Source organism: Varanus komodoensis, unplaced genomic scaffold (assembly GCF_004798865.1).
Source record: "Varanus komodoensis strain SLA01 unplaced genomic scaffold, ASM479886v1 scaffold25, whole genome shotgun sequence".
In the NCBI taxonomy this organism is placed as follows: Eukaryota; Metazoa; Chordata; class Lepidosauria; order Squamata; family Varanidae; genus Varanus; species Varanus komodoensis.
Window position 1 is genome coordinate 10,243,435 of NW_025335661.1, and position 18,865 is coordinate 10,262,299.

General features: G+C 42.3%; 1 protein-coding gene across 1 annotated transcript in view; it reads right to left on the minus strand.

Moving 5' to 3' along the window:
* SLC9A9 (solute carrier family 9 member A9) overlaps positions 1-18,865 on the minus strand; it is a 332,462-nt gene that overhangs the window by 182,603 nt on the left and 130,994 nt on the right. The window contains exon 9 of the mRNA XM_044432976.1: positions 9,588-9,676. Within this exon, the coding sequence (XP_044288911.1) occupies positions 9,588-9,676 (89 nt within the window). The remainder of the gene's footprint in view (positions 1-9,587; positions 9,677-18,865) is intronic.

Below are 18,865 nucleotides of genomic sequence, written 5' to 3' on the forward strand. Positions count from 1 at the left end.
AAAAGCAGCATCTGCCACCCTGCCACCATATAGTGTGAATTGCCACTTTAACAATCCGAAGGATGCTATTAATATTTAAAGGCATTTTGAATGTTTAAACAGATTGTCAAATCTTTTATGAGGCTGTTTGGAAAGGGTTTTGCATCTAACATTATCTTTCTGCAGACTCCTAGCATCCAAAATGATGTTGCTTTTCAGAAAGAAAAGCTAATGCAGATGAAGCAAGTGCAAACACCAAAGTGCAAAGAAAACCATTGCTGAGCAGAGTTCATAGGCAATAAGTGAAATGCATCAGTTTTTCTGATTCCTGTGCTGAGCAAGAATGACTTGTAACGTTTCTTTTAAGTGAAGATCTAAGGCTCAACTCTCATAGTATTTTTCTTTTCTTTAAAAGACACACATAGATGAGATCAATCCTGAAAAATGGATCTTGTGGCAAGAGACATGCCTGATGGCGAAATACTTTGATTGGAGCGGTCCTGTAGATTCCTACTAAATTGTATCAAAGACCATGAAAGGACACTGAGCTTCAATGTGTATACCATGGACAATGACAGCTGTATAAGACTCGCTCTCAGAAAAGCTGGCATCTATAAAAACAGTGGTAGAAGAGTCTGCATCATACACCCACAAATACGCCTTTCTTCTATAATTTTTTCCCATGCTTATTTGTTATTAAACCTCCATCAGGAGCCATCTCTTCCAGCATATCAGCAATAATGCATTCTTATCCCCCCGCACCAAATGCTTTATGCATTTTTCTAAAGCATGCAAAAATCTGAGAAATGTTAACATGACCATCTACAATGAATGATTTCTTCTAGATGTACATATTCTGAACTGTACTTGAGTCAACTGTTCCAAACAGCTGCATTTGTCATTTCAAAGGCAACAGCCAGTCTCTGTGGGCATTCCTTCACTTATGGAGATTTGCTGCATCCATGAGATGAATGGGCAGCCTGTATGCACAACAGTACATTGGTCCATACTGGAAATTCATAGTCTGGGTGATTCCTACTAAGATACTCAAATACTGATGTTTGTTTCATGACAAATCAGGGAGTTCTTTTCATATACTTTTCTTCTAAAAATAAAGGGTGCAGGTCTTTTATACTTCGTATACAGTGGTCTGTTAATCCATAGAGCTTTTTGAAGATCTTTCAGCACTCTTTACAGACAATAAACCTGGCACACTTCCAAATTTAGGCTTCTTCTAATCAAATACACTTTTGTAAAAAAGCAAAATGAGGTTATATAAGTGAAAATCTCCTATAATTTCAACTCATTTGCTATCAAACTCTAATCATATTGAAGATACATAGGTCATTTAAATCCAATCTCTGTGACAGCATTGATTACCCAGCAGGGTTCTTTATAGTATGAAGTGAAAGGGAGGCTAGATTTAAAAATCACCAAGTCAGGTTCTCTCTGTGCTGAAAAGTCAGGGCTAACAAGGCTACAGCCATCTGCAGCACTTATGTTTTTCATAAATCAGGCCAGAGACCTCTAAAAAACCCCCAAAAAGCAGCCTATCATTAAAGGGCTATCAGCTGCTCAAGCTGAGAAGATCACTTCTACTTTCTATTAGCCGCAACATCAGCAGAGCTGCCTGCTTCTGAGGGGGGTTTTTTTGGTGGCCTCTTGGTCTGAACCAGTACCATATCAAAGTCATTTGATGTAACAGGGCTGTTCACCTGAGTCTTGGCCCGCTGGTTGGTTTTGCATTGGCTGCATGGTGAGTTACTTTTGGAATCTGCATCGTTCATGTGCATGCATGGTACCCATGGGCAAGTGGGGAACTGAATCAAGACAGAAAATGGGCGATTGCTTGTATACGCCTCAGGGTTAACCTTGGACACGGTCGGTGCTTCAGTGGCTACAAAGTACCCAGAGAAGCTTGATCTTCTTTTATCTATTGAATCATGCGTGACTTCGCTTATCTGTGGCATGTGGTATGGGGGTGAGATTATGTCTTGACCTAGTTCTGGGATTCAGTGCGCAGATTATTAATGTTAGGGAAATAAACCAAATATTTGTCAGTATATTAACACGTAGCTATTTTATCCTCAGAGCATCATTTTCCAAAGTTGCTCCCTCAGTTGGACTACAACTCCGTAATACTTAGCCATTGGTCATGCTGACCAAGCATCGAGGGAGCTGTAGGCCAACACTTCTGGGGTACACCAGCATTGTAGTGGTTGACCTAGAAATATGGAAATAAAGGTGGAATTTCTCATTAAGAGCTGTCACAACAAGATTGATGTCTTGTACATGCTTAAATTGTACTACAATTATATACCATAGCCATTCCTTATGGCAAGACTGTCAACCTTTTTTCTGTTGATGGTTGAATTCCTGTGGGACTAATCTGTTGGGGGCAGAAAGCCAATGGTGGGAGTGGACAGAGGCAAAAGGAAGGCGGAGCTATTCCTTCCCTGCTCTACTTCCTTCCTGTCTACCCAGGAGGCATCTGGGGGAACATATGGCTGATCCAAGGGATCTAAACTGACTGGTTGGAGAAAGCTTCTTGAATTAGGCTGAGGGGTGTAGGCTACACACTTGTGTTTGGAGGAGTCTCCTACCATGAGCCAATACTGTTCATTCTTTCAAGGTTGCTGGTCTTTGGCATCCAGTTTCTGAAGAACTGTAATGCAGGTTTGTCTATATCATTAAACCATTCAAATGAACGCAATCTTTTCCAACCCTCCATGCTCAATGTGTGAAGGTCAGGCAGGCATGCAGGGATACTGGAGAGGGGGGATAATCCTACCTCTCTACTTTTGCCCTACACATGTACAAGCAATCAACAGTATAAGGCTATGGTTCCATAACTCATTTATATATCAGACCTTGGGCACATTTTTAATACCAAAGATTCCAACAAAAACTGCTCATCTCTGGGGATAGTAAGCCATCTTGGTCATCTTTAGCCTCTTCTGATGGTTTTCTCTAGGATGAAAGTGTTTTCTGCTTTGTTCAAAGTCAAGAGGCACCAGGATTGCAAGTACCAATAAATCCCGACATTGAGGTGATCTTTCCATTTGGAAAGTGTGGATTAATTATCTATAAAGGGTTTACTGTATCTACAACTACAGCAGAGGGTACTAGACCATGTCCAGAAAGGCATTATTAAAAAGGATGAGGTCTTTTGTCACACTAAAACACAACCACTTGGCTGCCCAGCTAAATGTCATACTCCTTTACAGAAAGCCAGATTTTAAGGTGCACATTCTTATGTGCTTGCAAATTCTCACTGCTTAAGTGCTGTCTATGTGCGCAACACTAGATATCAGGATTCCAGAATATAGAAGGTCAAATTCTATATCAAATTCTATATCTATATAGAAGGTCAATTCTTGCCAAAAGAGTCCAACCAAAGCAGCTTCTTTATACCAATTGGCCACCACAGGCCAGGTAATCATAGTGTGCCTTATCCTTGTTGCAACAGTGATGGGCAACCTTTCTCCTGTTAGGGACTGTTTTCTGGCAGTAGATGGGCCAAAGCCAGCGGTGCACAGGGGTACAGCCAGAAGTGCTTGGGTTACCCCTTTTCTCTTTCCACTATCCGTTTTTCTCCCATATGGAAGGCAGCCAGGGAAGGGACAGATTGCTCTTGCCTGAAGCCTAAACAGATTGCATGCGCAGGGTTTTTGAAATTAGAACAAAGGCTGCATGTCGTTCTAGCACTGCAGATTGTGTACCCCTGCTGTATACAGGCTGCCTTTGCATTTAGCCTGGCCCCAATCATAAGGCAGCTGAGTCAGACACAGCTAATTGTATGAGACCTCTTATCTGAATATATATATGTTGCTTCCCACTGTTTTTCTTACATCCCAGATGGCAGCACTGGTCAAATTGACCCTCTTTGAAGCTTTCCATTATCAGCACTGAAAACAAGGCTAGGCTGTTCATGTATAGATCCCAGAGCACATTGCTACACTTGAATCAACAAGAATGGGAGTCTTGGGCTAGCTCTCTTTGTCGTCTGGACAATTGCTCTGTTATTGTTCTTTTGCCCTCTGCCTGGAAAGGACTGAGGCCAGGTCTGCACTTTATTTGGAATCACAGCAAGCCCATTTCCTGCCCAGGGCACATACCTAGGGCAGGAACTGGCTTTACAGGAGGGAAACTTCTATGCCTGCTCCGTATGGGGCAGGGGCAGAGTGACACAATAGGATGTGCTGAGATATTCACAGCCTGCTCTTGTACTTCATGCAAGAGGAGAGACCCAAGGACAACCTTTGTACCTTGTTGGAGCAGTTTTGGAAGCAGAGCATCCACTCACACAGGGGCTGGGCCACACCGTGCAATCCTTTGCCATGCCCTCCTTTCTGGAACTGGGATGGTAGGAGCCTAGGCCTGTGGCAAAGCATCCCTGCATGAGATTGTACTGTGCCCAAACCTAGCAGTCTCAATGCACCCAGGTTAGTGAAACTGCCCTCGTCTCATGGCTCAGGCCAGTTGAGGCCCAATTGTCCCTACAGAGAGGGGGTGGACACACACCATGTCTTGCAGCCTAGCAATCCTGGTCCCTACCTGGTTGGGGCCCAGCTTAGTCCTTGGTGGCCAGGTTGATTGCACATACGCCAGAGCCCAGAGGCCCAGATTTGGGCACAAATCCCTAACTGCCCACAGAGATCTATTTCTAGGATGGCTTGGCCTTCCTCTCATATGGCAGCAGCTTTGCACGCAGTTGGTTCAAGCTCTGCATGCAGCTGGTTTCATTATTTCTGCTACTCCCTCTGTGTCTGACACATACTGTAAGCAGTTCATGTGATTATCTTCCTGCTGTTTTCAGTGGCAGGCTGCAGAAAGGGCAGCTTGACTTAGTGCTAAGTGCATGGGGATATGAAAGTGCAATCCAACACATTATCTACTTAGAAGCAAGTCCCATTCATTTCAATATTGTGTTCTTAGGTATAATGGTACCACCTCAGAGATGTTAAAAGCAGGCAGACATGTACCAAAATTTATTTCCATTCACTAAAGGAATCTCAGAAGGATGGTTTATATTGTCTCCTGCCTGTGAGAAGATGCTGTTGTGTTCGCACCATCCTTCCAAAAGCAAAGCTGTGATTTTTAACAGAACAGTGTGGAGCTGAACCATGATATTAGTGCTATTTTGATGCACATTTTCAAGTCTCAGAAGAGATTGCCACATTCAGGCTAATGTTCTTTGGAGACAGAAATATTAAGAACTTCCCCACGGCATATTTTGTGCTATTTCAATTACATTTTTAAAATTAAAATGAATAATGCAATTGCATGCTTCTTGATTGGTATTTGTTTTTGTGGTAAAACAACACAAATGTCCACAGAAGCTCCTAACGTGAAAGCGTTAGGACTGAAAGCAGCACACACAAATGCTGTAAAAATAAATCAGAACCAGCTATGGGTTCGGTGAGGATTTAGTCACGGGAATGTTCTCATCTGATCTTGTCTTACAAGACACACAATAGGGAATTCCTCTATCAGACTATGTGCTGATTTTGGTACATCTTCATGATCAGCTGTACCTACTGTTCCTTCTCTGCACCTTGATGTGCAAGTATGAGTTTTTCAATGTGAGTCCAAGTAACATGTCAATGTTAGGTCATTGCCAGATTTATATGATTTGATGGACATTTGTGCCATGTATTGACTGGAATATGTTCAAATGCTTCCAGGATTTTTGGAAGCTTAGCTGGTGGAATGTTGGAGTCTAGTTTAGGAGACTTGTTTAGGTACAGGATGTCTGGCTGGGGCTTCGGATGACCCCTCCCCATGTATAGTAGCTGGAAGGTAAGAGGACAAGAAGACAATGCTTCAGCTAGACAACACTGCCCCATAATATGCCCTCTAAACAGCAACTGGGAGATGGGCACAATAGTTTCAGGCTATACTATTTAGCAGGGCAAAGGTAATGGAAATTACAAATCTCTGGTGACTCCACACTTAGTTCATAAAACATTGTGCCAGCAGTGAAAATGTTAAATATAATATAGTCACTGACTTCATTGTTTTTAGTCATTTATGTAACATAACTTTCTCCCCCAAATGTACTAATGGATTTAAATTTCTCTCTGCAGTCTTATAACACATGTAACTGGAGGGTATTCCACTGTTTACGTGACATTGTCAATTTACTGCACATGTAAACTGAATTTAACAGTCACAACAGCAATTCTATCTAAGTAGTTGGAAGAATTCCCAACAGTGTTTGCTGTTGCAGCCAGTGCCAACGTGCAGTTAAAAAGGGATGAACAAATCTTCCATGCCCCCACATACATTCTGCTCATTTTTCATGGGCTTGCTGTGCCCTATGGCTGTCTTAAAACGCGATGGTCAAAGGAGGGAGCATCAAGGAGTCCAACCATGTGCACACCCTCTCCCCATCTGGTCTGAGCAGATCAGATGATTAGCTATTTCCTCTTCAGATTTTTCCAGGTCAGGCTTCCTCATTTATCCAAGCAACAAAAACACTTAAACACTGCATAGGAGGGGCCAGCAACATTTTTGGGTCAAAGAGCCCCAGGAGCCGCTATGGAGGGGGAGCATAGATGAGTGGAGCTAGCACTGGGCGGGAGAGTGTACATCTATCCCCCCCATTCTCATCAATACACAGATACACTATATTCCTGCCGAGAGAGACCATGGTAATGTAGGAAGGTCAGGGCCTCTGTGCACTCTCAGGAATCTTGCAGAGTAGATCACTGTTTCCCCACACCTAACTGCAGGGGAGAAATGGTGATGTTACTCGAGATTGCTGGTGCAGGGATAAGGAAACTGTAGCCACATATCTAGCAACCCTGATGCAGAAGGTTTCACTATTTCTCCACTGTTATTAACAACAGAGAAGTAATAATCCTGCCTTGGATTGGAGCTAAAGAAGTCTAAGGGCAAAAAATGTATGTCGGTAAGGTCTGGGTTATGGGCAGCAAGCTATCAAGACTGTAACACCAGGACACAGGTACAAGGTGGATTCCTGCAACAGGGCCAGAAGCAAGATGTGTGTTGGTTTAACACTGCAAGATCAAAGACATAAGTCAATCCAGTCCAATAATACACAGCCCATGATCACAATCCAAGAAAACATTCTAGAGATCAAGTACCAGAAAAACAATCATGTTTAGATTGGGGAAGGATACAGGTACCTGGGAAAGCATGGTGAACTGCAAACAAGGATGGAAGCAGCAGGAACAAGGCAGACACCAGGATCCCAGCAAGAAGATATAGCAAGTCCACACACACACACAGTCACAAAGACAACTTGCATTGCTGGAGTTAAGGGCAGCACAGCACTGGTCTCCAGGGCCTCCAGTTGTACTGCATAATTGGCTTTCAGCTGGTCCCTGCAAGTACCTGCAAAGGTGTTCCTGGTTCTGCAGGCACTTACAAGTTGCTCAGGCCCTGATCTGTACAATGTCTAATAGTTACGCCCTTTCCCCATTTTTCCTCCAGAGCAGGTGCAGGCTTCATATATCTGGTTCTTCAAAGCCTTGCATGCTAGGGTCCTATCCAGAGTGGAGTTCTGTAGCTACTTTAGAGGAAAAGTGAAAGAAAAACAAAATGGCTAAATAATATAATAATGTTTTTTCAGCTCTCATTGTCAAGGATGTGAAGTCTTGACACAGCTCCCCACTGCTGATGGTGAAGAGCACCATGTGATTTACTCTGCAAGTGCTTGCAAGACCAGGATCATACCTGTAGGCACCTGGAAGGCACTCATGTGGCACAGCTAGGAAAGCTTCCCTGCTTCCTTCTGTCTGCATATTCAGCAACATGGGCCTTTGTGGTGGCTGCATCATGGTTCTGATTCTGTTTCCAGTCTTGCCTTTCCTTGGTTTCTGCCTGTTCCTTACTTTGCTGGAGATGCATAGATAAGTGGGGCTCTGCTCTTGCTTCTGGTCTGACCTGTCTTGCCAGGTACCTGATCCTTGCTCTTGCCTATGATCCTGCTACACCTTGTCAGATATGTCACCTCACCTGTTCCTATCTTTGCCTTTGACTATGACCTACCATGCCTTGCTAGTTATCTGACTCTCACTTGCTACTGATTTGGCTGTGCTTCTTGTCCTTCTCTGGACTGAAAGTATCCGATCCTTCAGCTTTGCCTGTGGTTCTTCTTCATCAATGCCAAGATCTCCATCCACTTGCATCATCCTGAGCCTGGTGCTTCAGCTATATACACCTACTGCCTATGTCCTGGAACTGAACCTTACAGCGGTGGGAAAAGAGTAATTTTGCTCAGGATTGTTTGGGCTGCAGGAATCAGCTTAAACTCCTTCGATCTTGAGCAAGAGCATGATTTTCTCTCTCTTAACAGTAGCAGAGAGGTAGTGATCCTATCCACTGCTGCTGGGGGAGAGGGAGAGGTTCTGCTGATCTGGACTTCCACTGATCATCTGGTTGCTGATTAACTGGACAGTAGGGATGGATTCCCTGGCCCATTTGAGGGCTTCAGGTAGTCCATGCGCTACTCACCCGTATTGTCAATAAAACTGTTTGAGTCTTACTCCTCTGCCTTTGCATTTACCCTGCCTGACCTGCACAAGAGCTGATTCAGACACCAATATTTACCTAAGTATATGTATTGTTTCAGCCATCGTCACTCACTTTCATGATTCTCGGATGGCAACATGGACCAAATTCACCCTTTCTGAAGCTCTGTTTAGCTGTCATGAGACAGCAGAGCCCTGTTCTCAGCAAAATGACATCAGAATAGCTCCAGAAACACACACTTGCCAATAGTTCTATTAGAGTAGGATGTTGGGGCAGATGTCCTGGGCCCTGTTCAGCAGAATGAGCAGGAAGGCCTCCAGATGTAGTAGGCTGTCCTTCCACATTTTGCAGCAATGCCCAATATCAAGTAAAGGATCATCTAAAGCAGGGATGGGAGAATGGAGAACTTCAAAGTTTTGGACTCCAGCTCTCAGAAGGCCCTGGCAGCATAACCAATGGTCAAGGACGCTGTGAGCTAAGTCCAAAGCATTTGGAAAGCCACCTGATTTAAAGGCTCACATAAGACAGTTCTACATTTTTTAAACTGTACCTGATGATTACCTGAAAACAAAGCTGATCAACTGCTAAACTAGAATCCAAAGAGCTACAGAACTATGTTCAATGAACCTACAGTGACTATAGACTTGCCATCGTTAAGTGGAACCTTGCATGTCCTGAGGGAATTTCATACTGTACACCTAGCATGTCCTGAGGAAATGCCTTGGCACAGGCGTGGTGCGGGGCGCTATTAGTTTTTCCTAGCAAAACAAAGTCAGAAATACAGATGTCCAGCAAAGGGACCTCAGCTTTATGTCATCTAAAGTCCCGCAGAATATTACCACTTCTGTATATTTCATCATCTAGATTGGCATTTGATGATTCTGCCCTCTAAGGAAAAACAGACCTTTTGGCTTCACAGAGGAATTATGGAAGTTTTCCTGGCATAGTTAGCAGCAGTATTCTTTTCCTTTAATGAAGATGCAAGCTTTATTCTTTGCATTAATGAAATCCCTTCCAGCTATCCTGTCAGTCTTGCGATTCAGTCATTACTCCCAACAGAAGTTACAAAGTAAGCAAGGGCTGGGAAGAAAGGTGTTGCATGTTACCTGTTTTGTTCTCATTTTGGAGTCTGCTGACAGGTTGTTGTATGTGTAATGGGCCTGTGTGACTCCACAGAAAAGGACTGCCACAATGCCTGCAACCAAAAGAAAAGACACCATCAGATGCCTCTGTTTCCTCCTGGAGTGTGTTCAAAGGAATGGGAAGCAGGGAGCGAGTGGGATAGTCTTGCCTGAAAACTAATTAAACTACATAAGAGGCACAATCTTATGCAATTTTAGACAGAAAAAGTGACTATGACTCTCACCATGCTGGTTTAGGCATGCTGGGAGCTGTAGGTCTATATCAGGATAGCCGATTAAATGTTTTTAAAAAGTCTCCATGAATCTATTATAATGCTTACTGTCAAATAAGCTAGAATTTAGCCTTGATCAAAATAATTGGAGGACATTCCCATCTCACTGGAATTTTAGCAACTTAGTACATATCCACACAGCCTTGTTGTTTGAAGTTCCAAATCACTGCACAACTGTCCCATAAAAAAAGAGAAAGATAGATGTGACATAACAAGCTGAGGTAGAGCAGTTCAATAAAGCTTACATTCAGATAATGTTGTGTAAGATAGGGATGGGTGAATATGTCAGATTTACCTTCTGCATTTATTCATTATTTTAAAATCAAGCTGTTCTCTCCTGGTGAACTTCATGGATTTGGGAAAATTCATATAAAAATGAACTGAACTGCAATCCTCATCTATCTGCACTGGTCAAATTCAATCTGATTGTAACTATTCCCAGTATGGGGAGGACCCTGCTGTATGTACTCACCATATAGCTGTTTAAAATGGGGAGCATGCCAGAAACAAAGAGGTGGAACCCCTAATTCAATGCTACCATGGTTAAATTCACAGGGATTTTGTGTGGTCTGAATATCTTTCAAGTCAGTTGGACCACATTGGTTCCTATTCCAGTTGGAAAGCTTTGAAATTTTTGCTGATAGTTAGAAATTTCTTTAGAGGATTGAATGTCAGCCCAGAAGCCATCCACTGTATTGAGATATAAACTGAACTATGGATTATTTTCCTTGGAAGGGTTATTATTGAAATATTCAATTTCCTTTTGACATCATTCAGCTCTCATTTCAAACTGCTATCTCTTGCAAGGCATGTGTCAAAAAATCACTGGTTTTCTTCTCATTAAAAGTTGGTGAAGTCTTCGGCATCTGGAGCTAAAAATTGGAGTCCCTTCATTGGGGACAATTTCTTACTAAATTGAAAGTTCATTTTCAAGGAAACTTTCAATCGTTTCAGTGTAAAATAATTACAGATTTGATTCCTATAGCTTAAGCAATTTTCCTTCAGTTGCAGCTGTCAGAAGAATGAGTACTTGCACTTAATTGGGTGCTGATGTTTCCCCCTTCCCACTGCTGGAAGGTGAATCTGATCATCATAGTTTACAAAAGCAGTGTCAGTGCCCAGTATTGACTGAAATGGGGCCGAGGTATGCAAGTAAAATTTCCATGGAAAAATAATTAAAAAAATGTAGAGCAGGGATAGACAGAAGGTAAACCTCCAGGTGTTTTGTACTTCAATTCCCACAAGTTTCAGCCACCATGGCCAATGGTCAGGAATTCTGGGAGTTGAAGTAAGAAAAATCTGGAGATGTCCCTTTTGCCTATCCTTGTTGTAGGGTACAATATCATTTATTTCTCAGAAGGTTATTACCTATCTAGTAAAGAATAGAAGAGGGATGAGAGCTGGGGGAGCAAACATACCAGCTTGAAAAGTTTGTGTGTGTGTTCTGGGGCTCAGTCTTTCGGCAGGTGGAGACCAGTTGCATGTTCAAATCCTTTACACCAAGTCTTGGGTCAAGTCGCAAGTCAACTTCCAAGACCATGTCCAGTCAAAAGTCATTGCAAGAAATGTTCGAGTCAAGTCTCTTCTGAAGTCTCCGCTTGCCTCTTACCCTGCCCTCTTGCTCCCTCCACTGGCTCCCTCATGCCAAAAACAAGAGCTGAAGCCTTGCCTTGCCCCTCCCCATCAGAACCCCCTCCTCCCCATCCCACCCCCACCTCTGCCTCCTTGAAGATTGTTGAATAATATGAAACTTAGCTTCCTGCCACTGGAAAAAGGAAAAAGGGACCCATTCAACAAAAGGGACCACATTGTGCCAAGAGCATCAAGCTACAATTCTTTTTATAGTGGGGATCCATATTAGTAATTTTTATTGGTATTGGAATGCCTAACCCGGCAAGTCACATGAGACTCTCCCCAGACTGCCCCCCCATGCTATTTCTGCCATTATATCCCAGATTTCTTCAGACTGGTTATGTCATAGGTTGTGACATATTTTCAATGGAGTGTATAGTCTAGTGTCTGCTAAATTTTTGATTCTTGCGATAGTGGGTTCAGACTGTGGGAAGTAATGCCTTCAAGAGTACATGTACTATCAACTTTTGCCTAGCAGCAGCAGCAGCAGCAGCTTTTGAAAGCAGGTAAGCCAAATCAGCATTCAATTGCTTTCCCACCTGGCTTGCCCTCCCCACATCCTCTCTCTCTTCATTAGTCCAGTGACCCAGAGAGTAAGTACAATGGGACAGCCACATGTCTGCTCAGAAGTAAATCACATTGACTCCAATGGCACTTATCCTTGGGAAAAGGTTTACTCTTGCTTTCAGCAATGCCTTCGGGTGGAAGGGAATGGGTGTACTGATCCTGCTGACTTCACCCCATGTGAGATGAAAGAATGGCAGCATGCATTGCCACAGCTCCTTCTTCTCTAGCCCCATACCCATGAGTTTTTGTAGGAGCTGTCATTTTTCCTACATATTTTAAAAATCCCTGCTTGTTTGCTCCTTTAGTCTTGTGTACAGCTAATGGATAGGGAAGCAAAACACTTTTTCTTAAAAGGGAGCTTTTCCTTGGACGTATTCCTCTTCCATCTCTTCTTATTTCTTCTGCACTTGAATTCTTACATTGTATTTGACATATGAGACAAGATCATGTTTTCAGCACAATGGAAGTTGTAGTGTATTCATTAGCATGCAGCCCCCCAATGGCAATGCATTTTGCATAAATATTACCACAGTGCTCCCTGATAAATGGAAGGGGCTCTAGGCTAGATACCTTCACAGTATAATGTTGAGTATCACATTCATGGTATTCACAAAAAAATAATATAACACTACATTTCCTAATGATTCCTGTTGAGGCTATGCATTAAGTTGTAAGCAATTTAGGGTCCAATCCAGTGCAGATGCCCACAACACCCAATATTTGGAGAAATAAAGAACATCCTATGTGTGGCAGGAAGAATGCAGACAGAAGGGGTGTATTTGTATGGTCCCTGCCTTGCCATACACTTAGACAGCTGATTTTGGCTGTCCAAGTTTGTTGCCTTGGAGCACAAATACAGGAAGCTGAGGCATCACTGTCATGGTGCCTCTCTCCTCACAAGGGTAAGGGTGTCCGTGTGGGTGGTGGCACTCCAGGTTTGGTGTCTCAGCTCTGACCACAAGGCAAGTTTCCAAGGACAGAGCTGGGACTTCAACATATCTCATGGCCCTCTTTGTCTAGCAGCCACAGTAGTGCACTGCCCAGAAATTAAAAAAGAAGAATTAATCTCTTCAACAGATTCCTTGAAAAAATGGGCTGCATGGTCTTATTTATCTGTTATTTGGCTCCCAAGAATAGTTCCACCAAGTCTTTGCATCTCACCATTAAGTTTGGCTTGAGCAAAGCACCTCAATCAGTTGAGGGCAATTTCTACTTCCCACTAGACCCCTACCCAAACCATCCATTGCTGTTCAGTGAGTTCCCTGAATAGAAACCGTTCAGGGAGAACTTAGGAAGAAGAGATGGGAAAGTCCAGTTCCACAAGCCATCTTGAAGTTGTGGTTTTCACGAACTTAGCAATTGCCTTCAACCACATTTATTCACCATTAATTCAATGAACTGGAATGTTGGGGTGCGGAGGGACTCATCCATTCTAATTTTAGTCTTTAGAACTGCTAAATGTTCTTGGTACATTTTAATCATTCAAACCTGGATCTTTCCTTCCTTGACTGCTAAAGCACCTTTTGACTAAGTTTAATGATTGTAAGCCGCCCCGAGGCTTATGCGAAGGGGGTGGCATATAAGCTGTCTAAATAATAATAATAATAATAATAATAATAATAATAATAATAATAATTCAGAATAATGGAACGTATACTATCCATGTGATTTTATTGTGGTTGCACCAGAAAGATTGTCCCTGCTGAAGCTAAGCAGATTGAAATTTGGTCAGTGCCTTGATGAGAGGCTGCTTTGGAGTGACATGAGAGAAGAAAGGTGAAATATAAGCATACAGGATATAGCAATAACTTGTTACACTGACTTCAGGGGAACTTTGGTTTGGGGCTCAATTTAGTTAGATTTGGGGGCCAAGAACTGCCAACTTTGCCACCAACAAGTAATGGGAAAAATAGATGATATTGATTCCATTTACAAACAATGCTCTAAAGGACAACAAGAAGAAATAAAAATGGGGTTCAGGTAAGTACAGGTTTTTATATGCATAATCTATGTTTTAAATGACTGATAGAACTATTTCTTTTTCGAAAAGGAAGTACATTTTGGGGGAACTCAGAAGAATTTCTTGTGGGTGAGAAGAGTCATTCTGTAATAAACCTGAATTAGTGCTTCTGGGCAGTTTACATCAAATCAAAACCAGGGTGGCAATATCTCCAAGGAGCATTTTAATTGGAATGTCCCACACATCTGGGAGCCAGGCTGTTGCTCTGAGGCTTTTGTCAATTGCATTGTACCAGTGCAAACTGGAAACCTTGACAGTAGTCACAGGCTTTCATCAAAGAGACCCAGTTTTTGTCAGGCTGACAGAAAGCATCAGAAAAGTGGCTGAGTTAAACATTTAGGGCACTCATCCAGGGATGTGACACTTTGCCCTGACATCTGAATGCTGAGATTGTGGCCATTTCTGAATATAGCTCATTTTTTTCTTTTTGCTTTTCAGTTGTGTTTCTTAGGTTTGTTTTCATTCCGGGAGGATCGATGCAATTTAACCGATTTCATATTCACACACTATGATATCTTTAAAGCTGAAGAGCTTGATTTTTGTTCAGGACTCCCCACAGGGTGCAAAGTTATAAATACCATTATCTTTACTTTTTACCAAGGAGCAAGCCTGTGAACTCAGAGTAAGAGAAATGTAGAAATGAAGAATGAGTTGCAGGTTATTAGGAAAACACTTGTTAGCTTGAAAAGGTACTTAGGAGAATCTCTCTCTTTCTCTGTGTGTGTCACACATGCACACCTACACCCACACACTTACCCTGCTCACTTTTTGGTGCTCTCTTCATGGCCCTTGTAGCAATCCTGCTGCCGGCAATATATTCTCCCTTTTTTGGTTTTAACCAAATAAAGCCATAATTTTATGCATTTATTTATGTTCTGTACCACACAATGGCTGAGCCTCTCTGGGTGTTTTACAACAATGCATTATATAGGTATATAGGTTTTATAGGTTAAAACCAGCACCTTGTGCTCGGAAGCATATAGGCAGCCACTGCAAGTGTGCCAAAATAACAGAACATCTGTTATTAGTCTGGCTGCTGCATTTTGCACAAGTTGCAACTTCCATATAGTTTTCAAGGGCAGCCCCACATTACATTAATCTAGTTTAGAGCTTACCAGAGCATAAATCACCAATAGCAAGCTATCTCTGCCCCAAAACTCTGGATGACTCCACTCAGCTGTTTCATGAATAGCATGGGGGACAAGACTGACTCCTGCGGAGCCCCATACTGGAGAATCCAAGGGGCAGAGCAATATCCCCCAGCACCAATCTGTGGAGCCAAGTAAGAGCAGAACTATTGTAGTGCAGTGCTCTGTGAAGGATACCATGGTTAATGGTGTTGAAACCTGCTGAGAAGTTCAGAAGTATCAGCAGGGTCACACTCTGTCTCTTTCCTGGCATACCATACAGGCTGACCAAAGTTGTTTCTGGGCCAAAACCAGGCATGGACACCAACTGAAATGGATTCCATTAATCAGTCTCATCCAGGAATGTCTGTTTCTGGTTGGCCACCACCCACTCAAGAACCTGGCCCAGGAAGGGGATGTTTGCCACTGGCCTAAAGTTATTGAGTGCTTCCAGGTCCAGGGAGGGTTTCTTCAAGAATGGTCTCACCACTGCTTGTTTCAAGTGGCAAGGGACCACTCCTTGTCATTGAGAGGCATTAATTGCTTCCCTAGCCCAGCTGGCAGTTCCCTCCCTTCTAGTTTTATTAGCCAAGAAAGGCAAGGATCAAACACAGATGTTGTCACAAAGACCTGTCCTGTGAGAGCAGAAGGCATTGTTCCCATTCTCTATGACTTCAGACAGGATAACAGAGTCAAAGTTCATTGACTGCAAGTTGTTGTCTCAACACTCCAGCACAATTACTACTGCACCTGAAGATAAACATTTCATTTGTGGATTCCTTAAAAATTGCTGAAAGGGTTTGCTTGTCTTCCCAACAGTGAAATGGGTGGCAAGCTTGGGTGGAATAGTTAAGTCCTAATAGACATCCTAACCCTAACCTCTGTCATCCCATAGATCCAAAGTAGAATTTCATTCTACTCAAAAACAGGAGCCTATAGATATTGCTATTGGTCCTCCAAACATAATATATTGTATTGCTTACTAATTATTTTTGAAATGTATTGCTGCTTGCCAAAAGACAGTTGTGCAGGGATAAAAAGCAGCCTTCTATCCAGTGCTTGAAATTGTATGCATGGTAATTCATATTGGATCAGTGTTGGCCATAACAGATGGATGATGATGGTGATTATTATTGTTATTTTCATTACTTTACTGCCCAATAGCTAAAGCTTTCTGGATGGAATATACAAACTTTGCAAAATCTGTTCCATCTGTGGTTTGCAGATTTCCAGGCATCTAACATTCTATCATCTGTTCATTAATGGAATTAGGGGTTGTTGTTGTTTTTTTTTACAAATCCATTCATATGCATTTGTGCAAATTAGCACAAGCAAAAATGCACAACTTCTCCAAATATGCAAATCTCCACAAACTGTTCCCTTTCATGCTTCAGTCTATGGGAGGAAATGCACATTTTGGACTCTTTTTTGTATTTTTATGACTCGTTTGCATGAAATTGTGAAAAGTAAAAAAAGTCTGAAAGTCCTGTCAAAAGTCTGCACAGTGACATGGGAAAAGCTGTTCTGCTGTGGAATCTGCAAGTCAGATTCATAGAAATCTGAGCTCATTTGAGTCTGTTGTATATTTATCTGACAGCAAACATTAATAACTGAATCAGTAGATTAGCACTACTTGCCTATTCAGTGTGGTACTCCACAAACAGCTTCCTAACCCTCATGCTGAAATTTGTTCTCGTCATAGATTATTTGCACGTGTGGTCATTGGGTAGCGGTGCCACGGGGTTGGCTCAGCTACACATATAAGGTGTGGTGGGCTGTCCCATCCTTTAATGTCCATGCATTAGGTGTGCCCACCTGCACAGGTGAAGTTGATGAGCAGATCTCTACAGACAGACACTCCTGTGGTTCAGACATGCAAGCCTTACAGGTGGCATTTGGAAGCAAAACCGGGAGAAGCCATGACATATTGCCCTTTTCTGGAGGTGTAAACTTCATGTACTAAGAAAGGAAGGGAGCTTCGGGTGGACATTTTAAAGATGCACACACTGATTTTCATGAAAACAAAGGGGAAAAACCAGCCAAAGTTCACATCTGTTACAGGCTTGAGTTGGGCAGAGCTTCACAATGGAATTCATAGAACTGCAGCAAGTTCTTATTCACTGATTCACACATTGCTGATGTACACATTGCTAATCTTAGACATATCAAAGTCTAAGTGGTAAGGGACTCAAAGTGATATGTACCTGCCTCACCCATGTTTTTAAAGAAAAAAAAGAGAGTGATATTAATTCCCACTGGTGAAAATTAACATGGGTTGTGTAGATTCTCTTTTTCATGACACACACACACACACACACACGGTAGCAAGAGAGCTTTGAAGACATCAAATGACATGGCTGCACTCCATGTGACAAGCTGCAGGGCTATATTGATACCTATCTGGTTTTGGTAATTGAGTATGACGGCAGTGGTGGTTAAAGGTACCCTGAACAACATATACAGAAATTTGCTGCGAGCACAGAGTCTGTGCTAGCTTTTGTGAACCACCAGCTTTTGCTCTTTGGTGGTATAGAATGTAATAATAATAATAATGGCTTGGGAACCTGGTTTGATTGGTCAGCTAGCAGAATAATCAAAGCTGCTGTATGCTATTAGTAACTGTACATCTGGTAGTTTCTCCTTGCCTCTAGTGCAGAATAAACGCAATGTGTGGATTAGAAAAAGAGGTGCCTATTGACAGGGCTGGAAAGTCTGACTTTTTACTTAACATTTGATTCTGAGGACAGAACAATTTCTTTTCAAATGATTTCAGCATTTCCCCTATTTATAAGTCACAGCTTCATTTCCTTGCAGTGTTCTGAATTTTTCTTTTCATCATGGCTAACTAGAACTGGACTGTGCCTTCCACTCACATTTTGGCCTCTAAAAATAGTTTACTGCAGCTACTGTGTAAGTATAAAATCCATCAGTGCATAGTGTAACCCCCCCCCCCCCAAATTAGAGTTATTTCAGGGAGCTGAAGGAACAGAATGAAATGCTTTCCAGGCTGACTGAAGGAAGAGACTACAATATGTCTCTTGGGATGTGAAATGATGACATGTGTCAATTATATTGAGGATGGTTATGTTCTAGACATCTAAAAATGGAATTTACTTTTAGAGTGACTGTGCTTCAAGAAATAAAATGGTTGTTGGTGGCACCTCTATTTCCATTGCAAGAAAACCCTACTTTTCAAGTATTTCATAAGGCAAATTAACCAAAGTATTATCTTCCTGATTTGAGACAAGTTTTCTTTAAGAAATTATTGTTTTCAGTTTGGGTCCCTTAGCTTGGCACCAGATCAGCAGTAGTGCATCTGCAAGTATTTCCATATTTGAAATGAGTCACCCTCTCTTCCTGTGCTCTTTGTATATGAGCTATATAGACTTCACTCACCCAGCTCACACTATTTATCCAATGAATTTAAAGAGGCATGGGGAGCAATCCTGTGGCCTTTAGACATTGTCGGGGCAGGGATAGGATACTCCCCTTCTGAGGCTGGAGGTAGCATTTTTATATTGGGAAGGGAGGTTGGAGATCTCATCTCCCTCCCCTCCCACCTCACAAGCTGACTGGACAGAACCGCACCAAATGTGAAGAAAGCAACTTCAGAAGAGGAAAGAT